We start from the raw sequence: 13,604 nt of genomic DNA on the forward strand, positions 1-13,604 counted from the left end.
TTGAGAAATTACATACATTGTGGAAAATCTGCTGAGATTTTTCAGTGTCCTCCGTTTTGTTTTTTAGTAGCATCTGATATTTTATAATTATAGTACTCTTTTTCTTATACTTTATTAGTTTTATTGATACACAATAATTGTATATATTTATAGGGTACGTATGATATATTGATTCAGGCATATAATGTATAATAATCAAATTGGAGTATTTGTGTTTTTCTTTGTCTGCCTGAATTATTTCAACAGAGTTGTCTTCAAGTTCAAAATTTTTTTCTTCTACTTCATCTAGTATTTTGTTAAAGCTCTCAATTACATTTTTATTCCATTCATTAAATGTTTTAGTTCCAGAATTTCTATTTGTTCTTTTTTATGGTATCAATTTCTTGTTGAATTTCTGATTCAGATCATGATTTTTTTTTCTTATTCTTTGTATTGTTTATCTGTGTTCTTTTGTATCTCATTCGGGTTCTTTCAGAGAATAATTTTTTTCAGGCATTTTATATGCCTGTTCTTTGGGGTCTTCCTGGGGAATTATTATCTTCCTTTGTAGGTGTCATGTTTCCTTGCTGTTTTGTGTTTCTTTCATCCCTATGTTGATATCTGTGCATCTCATTTAACAGTCACTTCTTCCAGGTTTATGGAGTAGCTTCTGTAAGGAAATACTTTTTCTTACTATATATGTGCCTTCAATTTTGGTTGGGCAGATTGCTTTGGCTTTGGTTCTGGATATGCACCATACTGTAGCCACTGTATGATTTCTTTTGCTGTTATCAATGTCAGTAGTTTCTGTGAGTTCCTTAGTGGCTTAGGCTGCAGTTGCTTGCAGATGCTTTGACTAGCCTTTGCTGAAGATGGGGACACAAGCTGACTGGTGCTTCAGCCTTTTCGTGGTGTGGCAAGTGCTAGCAGTAGTGGCAGTGAACCCTCAGTAGGCCAGTCTTTGGACCTCTGAGTGTGTAACGAGGATGCTGGCTGTAGAAACAGCAGGCTGGGCAGGCTGGCCCTCAGGCTCCTGGGTTCTGTATGTGGGTTCTGGTAGGCTGGACACACCACTCTTCAGCCTCTAGACAGTGTGTGCAGGTACCTACATGTGTACTTACATGGATCTCTCATTTACCTTTTTTCCACATGAGAAGGGAAATACTTCCTGGCTCCTAGCCCATCCAAGTGGCTGCCTTACTTCCTTCTCTATGCTGCCATCTTGAGTTCCTATACCTCAGAAGGTTCCTTTTGCTTCCCTGCTGGATACCAGCATTCTCTCCTAGACAGTGCCGTCAACATTTGGCTATTTACTTGCTATTTCAGTCCTTCTTTTTGGAGTAGGTGAGTGCTGGGCATCTCTAGTTAGCCATCTTAATGACAGCTGTCCAAATTATATCAGTGCCCTATTTTTCTATAATATGTTTTAATTACCAGGGAAAAAATGATAAAAAACCATTTTTTAGAAGATTGGCAGCTGGTAAATACTTAAGAAATAACAGAATTTAAAAATTCATAGTATTAATAATCTATATTGGAATTGATTCAGGCAAGAATCAGCCATGGATGATAAAACCACTAGAAAAAGAGTTTTAAGAAAATGAGATATCTTCATAATGACAAGCTTTTAACCTCCAACTATCTATTCTGTATTTACAATAAACAGAATGGATGATAGCCTCCATAATCTAATTGATCAAAACTGGTAACAATAATAGTAAAATAACTTATGTGCCTCCTGATATGTTACAATATGTAGACCACATCATCCTTGAAATATTCTCTTAAAATATTTAACCTGGAGTTTAATCAAGCCTCAGAACTAACTTCCAGTTTTCAGAAAAACAGAAGATAGAAATTTAATCATACCACATGAGAAACGAACAAACGAATAATATGAGACATCCTGTAAGAGACTGATGAGACAGCTCAAAAAGTCAAATTTGGAGGCAAAATGACCAAGGAGAGTCCTAGAGTAAAAGAAACTAAAGATGGATTACATATTCACAAGAACATTGAAAAGTATATGGTATCTGAGAATAACTCATCAATGGGGAAAAATAACTTTTGGAGAATATAAATTTTTAAGTTACCTAAGAGTATGAACAAAATGAAAGTAGTTGGATTATATACTGTGTACAGGGATGAGAAGACTCAATAAAGGTGTTGATTCTCCATAAGTAACCGATAAACTTTTCATTTGAAGTCTTAAAGTAGTTCAAAATGGAACTTAAGTTTTTAAAAAATTCATATATACAACTGAACAGCCATGAAAATTAAAACAATTTTTAAGATGAAAAAGTAAGAAGTAGAGTAATAGCTTTTCAGATATAAACATGTCTATATTATAGTAATTGAAAGATTATGGTTGTTTACAGATAGAAAATGGACCAAAGGAAGAAAACTCAATCCATTCATGAATGGTGACCAGAATATGACAGAGGATAAATCATACATTACTGGAAAAGGAAGGACTAGAAAGGAAAATGATGTAGAAAAAAATAGAATTAAATATTTTTAAAATCTGCCTTACACTACACATACAAAAAATAAAATTCAGATGAATTACAAACCTAAATATGCCAAAGTTCACATCCTCACTGACACTTTTATCTTTTTTATGATAGCCACTCTAACAGGTGTGAGGTAATGTCTCATTGTGGTTTTAATTTGCATTTCCCTGATCTTTAGGGATGCTGTGCACTTTTTCATATATTTGTTGACTATATACCTTCCTTTAAGAAATAACTGTTCAGGTCCTTTGCCCATTTTTAAATTAGATTATTTGTTTTCTTGCTATTGAGTTTAGCATCTTATTTATTTCAGATATTAACTCTGTATCAGACATATGGTTTGCAAAAGTTTTCTCCTAATTCAGTTTGTCTCTTGTTAACTATTTCCTTTGCTATGCAGAAGCCTTTTAGTTTGATGCAATCCCATTTGTCTAATGCTTTTGTTGCCAGTGTTTTGGGGGTCCTATCCAAGAAATCATTGCCCAGACCAAAGTCATGGAATTTTAATTCATTTTGCATTGATTGTTGCATATTGTGTGAGACAGGATCCAATTTCATTCTTCTGTATATAGCTATCCAGTTTTTCCAAAGTACTCAGCATGCCAAAGTGTCATACTTTGAGGTATCATTTTCTGAGCCCAAACATAAGCATTACTGGTGTTACTGTAGAATATATTTTCAGATTGTTTCACATGAACAAACAAACAAAAAATATTAAATATAAACAGCAAAGGAGAGAAATTCTATTATTTCTTTTCTGTCTCTTAAATTGTTTTGCACAGTGATTTATTTCTCAATAACTTAAAAAAGTGCTTATCAACGTGTTGGGTCTTAGGATACAACTCCGAAATATGACTGTAGGAGATAAGAATATGTCACCTCAAAGTACACTTCTCGGGCAAATTTCCAGCAGTTTACTTTGAGAAACTGCAGACACAGCTACTTTTTTATGTTTTTAAAAAAGTACATCTATAGAGAAAATCTACAATAGTAAAAGTATCTGTATCAGGAAGAAGGCTGCCCTAGGGCAACTTCCATTATCTGAAATACTTTTTATCTGCATAACAAGACAATGTGTATGCACAATACATTTTTCCCCCTCACGCTCCCATAACTTGTCAACCCTATGCTCCAGAGATCCCTACCCCCTAATCTTATCTATAGCCTAGTGTGTTATATAAGCCTCAATCATGTGGCCCTTCTTTGAATCTCATATTTTGTGGGACTCCTGTCTATATGAACATTATTGAATGTAATTTTTCTCCTGTTAGTCTGTCTTGTGGCAATTTAATTTGTAGCCCTGTCAAAGAACCTAGAAGGGTGAAGGAAAGCCATTTTCTCTCCCCTACAAGCACATAGATGGTAATATACCTTTAACTAAAATGTAATTGTGTAGAACAATTATAAGTTTGCAAGTGAATTTTCTAGAATTCAGGAAATATTTCTGTAGAAGGATCACGGCATGTGTTTTCACTCTTCTAGTTTTACCTGAGCTCAATCAGCCTAAGTCTTCTAGAGGCATCCTTATAGTCCAGCAGTCAGCTTTATCGACCCATGGACGTAAAGGAGGCTGCAAACCACAAGGATCACAGGGCGTCTCATTAAACAATATAAAAGACAATTATTTTAAATTTGGGGAACGGTGAAGTTGAGGTGAAATGTAAAAGAAGTGATTTTATAGGCGGAAAGCAAAGAAAGCTCCTTATGAAGGGTCAACATCAGATCTGAAACCAAATGTTCTTTTTCCTTGGAAACTACAAAATTAAGATACATGACTAGCCAGTTTTCCCAGCACCATTTGTTAAATACGAAATCCTTTCCCCACTTCTTGTTTTTGTCAGGTTTGTCAAAGATCAGATAGTTGTAGATGTGTGGTATTATTTCTGAGGAGTCTGTTCTGTTCCATTGGTCTATATCTGGGAAAACTGGCTAGCCATATGTAGAAAGCTGAAACTGGATCCCTTCCTTACACCTTATACAAAAATTAATTCAAGATGGATTAAAGACTTACACGTTAGACCTAAAACCATAAAAACCCTAGAAGAAAACCTAGGCAATACCATTCAGGACATAGGCATGGGCAAGGACTTCATGTCTAAAACACCAAAAGCAATGGCAACAAAAGCCAAAATTGACAAATGGGATCTAATTAAACTCAAGAGCTTCTGCACAGCAAAAGAAACTACCATCAGAGTGAATAGGCAACCAACAGAATGGGAGAAAATTTTTGCAATCTACTCATCTGACAAAGGGCTAATATCCAGAATCTACAATGAACTCAAACAAATTTACAAGAAAAAAACAAACAACCCCATCAAATAGTGGGCGAAGGATATAAACAGACACTTCTCAAAAGAAGACATTTATGGAGCCAACAGACACATGAAAAAATGCTCATCATCACTGGTCATCAGAGAAATGCAAATCAAAACCACAATGAGATATTATCTCACACCAGTTAGAATGACAATCGTTAAAAAGTCAGGAAACAACAGGTGCTGGAGAGGATGTGGAGAAATAGGAACACTTTTACACTGTTGATGGGACTGTAAACTAGTTCAACCATTGTGGAAGTCAGTGTAGCGATTCCTCAGGGATCTAGAACTAGAAATACCATTTGACCCAGCTATCCCGTTACTGGGTATATACCCAAAGGATTATAAATCATGCTGCTATAAAGACACATGCACATGTATGTTTCTTGCGGCACTACTCACAATAGCAAAGACTTGGAACCAACCCAAATGTCCAATAATGATAGACTGGATTAAGAAAATGTGGCACATATACACCATGGAATACTATGCAGCCATAAAAAATGATGAGTTCATGTCCTTTGTAGGGACATGGATAAAGCTGGAAACCATCATTCTCAGCAAATTATCTCAAGGACAAAAAAGCAAACACCGCATGTTCTCACTCATAGGTGGGAATTGAACAATGAGAACACATGGACACAGGAAGGGGAACATCACACACCAGGGCCTGTTGTGGGGTGGCAGGAGAGGGGAGGGATAGCATTAGGAGATATACCTAATGTAAATGACGAGTTAATGGGTGCAGCACACCAACATGGCACATGTATACATATGTAACAAACCTGCACATTGTGCACATGTACCCTAGAACTTACAGTATAATAAAAAAAAATATATATATATATACATAAAGATACATGAGAAATTTTGTGTTCAGAAACTTATCTGAAGCTCTGCTCCTGGAATAGAATGTGAGGTTGTATGTCTCTGTCAGCGTGAATTAGGTACTCCCAGAAAGGGTGCCATATTTTATTCTTATCCATATGATTGAAAACAACAAATTTCTGATATCAAAGATTTTAAATAAGAAATTTTCCCACTGAGTGAGAAAACAGTTATCACTCAAAGAAAGGAATCATTATGACAATTTACAACTGCAACATGTCCTTGGGTAAAACTGTTTTCTGATATATTTAAACTGGCTTTTTCTTCCCTTGCTATTTTAGTCCGATGAACAGTCAGGCAGATTTTTCTTAATTCAGAGATAATTTTAAGTTTCTAGTTCTATCATGCTTCATATTACTTAATTATATTTTTAGTTAAGGTCATTTGTCCAATTTTATTCTGTTTGATTTGTTTTAAAGAGTTTTTCACAAATTTGTTGAGCTTATTAAACAGCGATATTTGCTAAAAACTCTCTGCAAGACAAAATACTTAGATTAGCATATGTAAAGCCCAAAGAGATATCCTTTTCCTGTTCCAGTAACTTTACAATTTAGTTGTTTAAATCAAATGACTGAAAACATTCTGAAGTCATCCATTTGGAAAGATTTAGTACAAGGTCATCATGTCTTTTTGAACTAGCCCTAGATACCTGAGAGAGACTTCATCTCCCAGAAGATTGATCCGTACATAAGCAATTACTTAAAAACAAGTGGTTTCCAGAGTCGAGCCAATTATGATGAAGAGAGGTGGAGAAAATATAAAACACCAAAAGGGAACTAGGACAGAATGGGGTCAGAGTATAAGAACAAAGGGAAACAGAAAAAGACTGAGCTCAAATTTCAAAGATATGAAAGTTTGAGTTAATAAAGGAGTAATGGATGTCAACAGAAGGAAGCACACTATTAAATAGCAAGATAATCAAAGAAAAACAGAGATATAGAGGGAATAATTGCAATCAAAATATATTATTTTTAAATAAAGAAAATCATGGAATAAAAAATGAGTAAAAGTCAGGACAAGAGACAAAGCTTTTGGAGTTTATGGCAGAAAGAATTTCAACTGGGTAAGTGAAAAGGGTGATTATGCATTCGACAAGTTTTGTCCGTTGTTTCATCAATGGGTAATTTCTTATTTTTTTTGTTTTTTTGAGACAGTGTCTCACTCTGTCGCCCAGGCTGGAGTGCAGTGGCGCGATCCTGGCTCACTGCAACCTCCGCCTCCTGGGTTCAGATGATTCTCCTGCCTCAGGCTCCATAGTAGCTGGGACTACAGGCACGCACCACCACACCTGGCTAATTTTTGTATTTTTAGTAGAGACGGGGTTTCACCATGTCACCCAGGCTGGCCTCAAATTCCTGTCCTCAAGTGATCCCCCCGCCGTGGCCTCCCAAAGTGCTAGGATTAGAGGTGTCAGTCACCACGTCCACCAGATGCGTAAATTTGTAATCACAAAATTGTGGTGTATGATTGATCCATCATAGTATTCAATCAATACTGAAAACCTCCTGAGATTAAGAAACGATTTTAATGTAGGTGTTTTAAAATAAGATATTGCATATTTCTATGAAAAAATAATTGTTATATTATGTATTTAAAATTACTTTTCATATGTAAGAAATTAAAATTACTTATACTCAAACAAAAAAATTATTAAAAATTCAATCTACTTATATAAGAAAGGTTAATCTGTTAGTTAATCTGAAAAATTAAAAGGTAATTTATTTCAACCTAATAAATCAAACTATATTTTTCTCTGATTTTTATTTTAAGCTCTTGTTAAGTCACATCCACAGATTTCCATTTAGGCTATCTTAGAAGTAAAACTAGAAACACTCAAGTCTAAAGCAATATATACAGGTTTTTAAATGTGGGGTTAATCATCATGTGCTTCAAGTAAATATTAGGTTATGGTATCTGACAAATTCAGCAGCATAATTAAAAGTAAAATATGAAAATGTCATTTCATAATATGGTTCTGGATATTTATTTTCTAATTTTTAGTTATCAAAATGATTTTTGAATTTTGAATATAGAAAATTATGAGTATAATTGCCTTATTCACATTACTCATAGAAGTTGAGTTAAGATAGAATTATTTCATACTAGCTTTTCAAAATAGCTTTGCCCAGTGATTTCTATTTGAAAATAAATTAAAATATTTTTACAATCTGCCAATCAGATACCATAGGAACCTATAAAAAATATCTGAAAGCCTCAGGTTCAAAGTGCTTTGGCTCCAGAATCAGACATCTTGGATTGATAGTCATGACTCCACCTTGAATAACTTCTTCAGCTTCTTTGTGTTTCAGTTTTCTCATTTGTGAAACAAGTAGGATAAAAGCCAGTTAATAGGATTTACAAAGATCATGTTAGCTCACAGTCTAGTGACTGGCAATTCACCACTCACTATGTCAGCTACTTTTTGCTGTTCATAACAATGCTCCCTGATGACCTTTAAAGAAAAAGAAAACGGATTATACCAAAAGACATTAACAATTGACATTGGTGCTTCAATTCAAAAATAGTTATTACATATACTGGTTGGCCATGAATGATAAATATGTTGGAATATATTAGCTTTAAGAAATTTGCAAATCTATTATTTAGTATTTATTGTTAAAGAACATCTTTTCTTTGTGTTTCTTATTCTATGTCACCCATCAGTATCTAGGGCATTTTTTTCTGTATTAGGGTAATGAATTCATAATCTAGGCTCCTTTACCAGTGTAAAGGAGGAAAAAAATATTTTCCTTCTTCCCATCTTAGGTTCAGTGGGTGGAATCCTGCAATTTAGACTGATCAAAGACATATAAGCAAAAAAAACCAGAAGTTTATTGACAAGTGCATTGTACATACACACGGGAGAACTCAGGGATGAGTAACTCAAAGAATTGGTTAGAACTTGGTCATATATAGTATTTTAACGAAAATACAATAAATTTGTAGAGAAGTGACCAGACGAAGGGGTTCTCGGGGTATGAATTGTGGGAAGGTAGATATATGGGGAGATTAATGGAATATAAGGGTTATTTAAGCAAGGTCTGTTGAGTATATTCCTCTGTTGCCTTCTCTAGGACAATAAGACCCTAGAGTTCTCTTTGGTGATTAAAAATCATCCAATCCTTCCTGGTAGAAAGGAGGCGGCCAGAGAGTTTTTCTTGTGTCTCTCTATTTTTTTGTTTATCACAATTGTCTTCAGTTCAAAATAATCCAGTGCCAGAGGAGCACATTTTATGGTGGCGTACTCTGAACTTCTTCATTACCCAATCAAGCAAAGCTGCAGATTTATTACTTTTTTATAAAATGAGAAAGATGCTAGATCCTTGCTTCTCAGTGTATGGTCCTGGCCAGTGACATTTGGAAACATATGAAATGAAAAACCACAGGCCCTATGTCAAGGGTGCATTAATCAAAATTTGCATTTTGGCAATATCCTTAGGTGATTCATGCACCCATTAGAGCTTGAGAAGCACTGCTTGGAAGCCCCTTCTGCCATAAATGAGGTAAAGCCAATGTATGTACCCATTTACTTTGTAGACCCATTTTATAGTCTAAATGCACTTAGTAACATTGGATACATGCAATAAATTTGAGTTTATGCAGGAAACAACATTTGGCGTTGGTGAATGCAAGGGTATGACACATGAGGATGGAGAGAGAACATTTCTATTTATAAAGGAATTCCTAGAATGAAGCCACCAAAGTCTTCACTGTCTTTCTTCAAAACTGTCTCCTAAACATAGGTTTTGGTCACCTGTACGTTTGACAGTAATAGCTTCCCAATTGACCTTCGAATTTATAGACTCTATTTTCAAAACTAGTGCTTAGAAATAAACTATGAGAATTTTAAAAACTGGTTTCACAATGATTTTTTGCCCTTCACCTGCTTTCAGTGTACTCACTTCCAAGTGGGCATCAGGATTTCCTAGATTGTTACCTTCAGTGTATTGTTCAATATGGAAATATATTTTTTTATGAGAAGTATCTGTCATATAATGTTTAAACATGAAATCATCAAGAGAAGACAAAACTCATTTTGAAACTAATTTTAAAGTTAACTTTGGTGACTTTTGAACATTTTTGAAGACGAATCTTATGAATTAGATCAATTTAGAAGCTACAACTGTTAAATATGTATGTGACTAGAACCTAGGTTTAGTGGGCCAATTCCTAAACAAAGACAAAATTACATGTTTTGGCCAGGGGCCATGCAGAGTCTAGTTAAAATGTAGTAAATTCAGTCAGCCCTTTCTGGGTTTAGATGTAATGTGGGACTGAGCTGGAATGTGGCTCAGAGTGGGATGAAGGCAGAAAGACTGGAGTTGAATCTTGGAGCTGAAATGTAGCTATTAGTGCAGTCTTTCCAGAATTGCTGACATTTTTTGCATATTTGTTTTCTAAACTGGTAATTGGTTATAATAATACATATCTCACTGTTTCATTAAAATAACTGATATTAACTATGCCCCCAAACACAGAGCAGGCATTCAATGAAAGTTACATCATATCTCCAATAATTACATTTAATTATTGGAGCTCTTTGATGAATCCATTCTTTTTATCTTTCTAGGACTGTGTGATTGGGCTAAAGGGCTCAGTGCGGGGACTCTGTTTTCTGGTTTAAGTACCACAATGGACACAGGCAACAAAACTCTGCCCCAGGACTTTCTCTTACTGGGCTTTCCTGGTTCTCAAACTCTTCAGCTCTCTCTCTTCATGCTTTTTCTGGTGATGTACATCCTCACAGTTAGTGGTAATGTGGCTATCTTGATGTTGGTGAGCACCTCCCATCAGTTGCATACCCCCATGTACTTCTTTCTGAGCAACCTCTCCTTCCTGGAGATTTGGTATACCACAGCAGCAGTCCCCAAAGCACTGGCCATCCTACTGGGGAGAAGTCAGAGCATATCATTTACAAGCTGTCTTTTGCAGATGTACCTTGTTTTCTCATTAGGCTGCACAGAGTACTTCCTCCTGGCAGCCATGGCTTATGACCGCTGTCTTGCCATCTGCTATCCTTTACACTACAGAGCCATCATGAGTAGCCTGCTCTCAGTGCAGCTGGCCCTGGGCTCCTGGGTCTGCGGTTTCATGGCCATTGCAGTGCCCACAGCCCTCATCAGTGGCCTGTCCTTCTGTGGCCCCCGTGCCATCAACCACTTCTTCTGTGACATTGCACCCTGGATTGCCCTGGCCTGCACCAACACACAGGCAGTAGAGCTTGTGGCCTTTGTGACTGCTTTTGTGGTTATCCTGAGTTCATGCCTCATCACCCTTGTCTCCTACGTGTACATCATCAGCACCATCCTTGGGATCCCCTCTGCCAGTGGCCGGAGCAAAGCCTTCTCCACGTGCTCCTCGCATCTCACCGTGGTGCTCATTTGGTATGGGTCCACAATTTTCCTTCACGTCCGCACCTCTATCAAAGACGCCTTGGATCTGACCAAAGCTGTCCACGTCCTGAACACTGTGGTGACTCCAGTTTTAAACCCCTTCATCTATACGCTTCGTAATAAGGAAGTAAGAGAAACTCTGCTGAAGAAATGGAAGGGAAAATAAATCTCCTCTGCCACAACAGATGTCCTGTAAATGGTCTCTGCATCTATACAGAGGTTCCAAGTAAGAATGTGGAGGAACAGGGCAAATCTTTCTTGGTACACAGAGAAAAAACAAACAAAACAAGCAATACTATATTTTCTATACATTATCATGTATGATAAAAATGGGAGTTTTTGACATAAGCAAATGGGACTTTTTAAGTAAAAAATAATTGTACATTGAATTAGGTTTGCTCTGGACTTTGGTTTATAAATTAGAGACATCTGCAATAAAAAGAGTGTTTTGGTATATCAGCTCTAAATTCTTGTTTCTCTTTAAAGATTAGCAAAATTGTCTTAGTATAAAATATTGAGAACTACATTTGTGGAACACGAGGGAAGAGAAATATGCAAAGGTTAAATGAATTAAAACATGTAACTGAAATTAGAGTGTGTGCGGTTATTGCAGCATAGTATTTTTTAATAAGGTATAGTAAAATAGACAGATATGGAATAGAACTTGATCATTACAAGGTGCCACATTTGTTTCACAAGGATAGTGAACAAAGCAATCCAAAAACTGGATGATGAAAAGTAGATAAACGGGACTGCAGGAGAGTTTGAACAAAGCAATAGAAGTTTCTTGCATAACAATATTGATCATAGAAAAGGAAAAATACTAAAGATTCCATTGGCAAGTCAGCAAGTATAGAACATACAGTGGCTTCAAGGAAAACATAACCATAGGAAACAATAATGGTAATAACTATTTGATTTTCCTCCAAAGTACTGCATTCCACAGAAAGCAAAATACTTTCCTTTTCAACCATCAACATATGATAGGTCCCTTCTCCTCCCTTTCCTCATTATTGTATGGCTGTGGAAAATGGGGCTCCAGCAGGCTAACACAGGCTGCAGGGATATTCTGTTTGTCTTACTCATACTGACTCGCATGTGTACAAAGTAGTCTGCTTCTCAAAGAAATGCCTAAGGGGCTAAATAGAAGCCACTCTTCAGGCCGGGCACAGTGGCTCACGCCTGTAATCCCAGCACTTTGGGAGGCCAAGGTGGGTGATCACCTGAGGTCAGGAGTTCGAGACCAGCCTGACCAACATGGAGAAACCCCCTCTCTACTAAAAATACAAAATTGGCTGGGCGTGGAGGCACATGCCTGTAATCCCAGTTACTCGGGAGGCTGAGGCAGGAGAATCACTTGAACCCAGGAGGCGGAGGTTGCAGTGAGCCGAGATCATGCCATTGCACTCCAGCCTGGGCGACAAGAGCGAAAACTCCGTCTCACAAAAAAAAGAAAAGAAGCTACTCTTCAGACCTTGCTTGTTTGTATGATTTGAAACCCCTTCTGGTTTCAAAAGTAAAGTGGTATAAAATAGAACAAGAAAGCTATATGTTTGAAGAAAATAGGGGAAGATATCTCATTGTGAGAATGATGCATATTAACTTTCAGAAGTTATATCTATGTCAAAAGTCTACCTCTTAAGGTACCTGTGATGGTTAATACTGAGCGTCAACTTGATTGGATTGAAGGATACAAAGTATTCATCCTGGGTGTGTCTGTGAGGGTATTGCCAAAAGAGATCAACATTTGAGTCAGTGGACTGTGAAAGGCAGACACACCCTTAATCTGGTGGGCACAATCTAATCAGCTGCCAGGGAATATAAAGCAGGCAGAAAAACGTGAAAAGGAGAGATTGGCCTAGGCTCCCAGCCTCCATCTTTCTCCTGTGCTGGATGCTTCCTGCTATTGAACATCTGACCGAGGCAACAGTGATGGCCTCCCCTGAGGCAGTTGCCAGGCAAGATAATGTTGATTCTCCTTAGGAGCCACCCCCAATGCCTCTGTTTACTTCCAGACCTATAACTAGACTAAAGTCGCAGTGGGCCCCTAGAGGTGAGGTTGAGAGTGTGACCTATGAGGAGATGTGCTACACTCAAAAAGAACTGTTTGAGTTCTCTAATTTATATAAACAGAAATTTGGAGAACAGGCATGGGAATGGATATTAAGGGTATAGGAAAGTCATTGGTAGCTTGATGGGGATGGCATTGAATCTATAAATTACCTTGGGTAGTATGGCCATTTTCACGATATTGATTCTTCCTACCCATGAGCATGGAATGTTCTTCCATTTCTTTGTATCCTCTTTTATTTCATTGAGCAGTGGTTTGTAGTTCTCCTTGAAGAGGTCCTTCACGTCCCTTGTAAGTTGGATTCCTAAGTATTTTATTCTCTTTGAAGCATTGTGAATGGGAGTTCACTCATGATTTGGCTCTCTGTTTGTCTGTTGTTGGTGTATAAGAATGCTTGTGATTTTTGTACATTGATTTTGTATCCTAAGACTTTGCTGAAGTTGCT

General features: G+C 36.9%; 1 protein-coding gene across 1 annotated transcript; it reads left to right on the forward strand.

The window, feature by feature from the left end:
- Window positions 1-6,454: 6,454 nt before the first annotated feature.
- On the forward strand, window positions 6,455-11,644 carry LOC129033271 (olfactory receptor 6F1). Its single transcript, XM_054481528.1, has 3 exons — window positions 6,455-6,758; window positions 9,135-9,198; window positions 10,266-11,644. Exon 3 carries the CDS (start codon window positions 10,328-10,330, stop codon window positions 11,252-11,254), a length of 927 nt encoding a protein of 308 aa, XP_054337503.1. The 5' UTR covers window positions 6,455-6,758; window positions 9,135-9,198; window positions 10,266-10,327; the 3' UTR covers window positions 11,255-11,644.
- The last annotated feature ends 1,960 nt before the right edge of the window (window positions 11,645-13,604 follow it).

This window comes from Pongo pygmaeus, chromosome 1 (genome assembly GCF_028885625.2).
Source record: "Pongo pygmaeus isolate AG05252 chromosome 1, NHGRI_mPonPyg2-v2.0_pri, whole genome shotgun sequence".
NCBI lineage: Eukaryota > Metazoa > Chordata > Mammalia > Primates > Hominidae > Pongo > Pongo pygmaeus.

Coding starts and splice junctions, on each gene's coding strand:
- LOC129033271 (XM_054481528.1), top strand. CDS start 10,328: ATGGACACAGGCAACAAAACTCTGCCCCAGGACTTTCTCTTACTGGGC.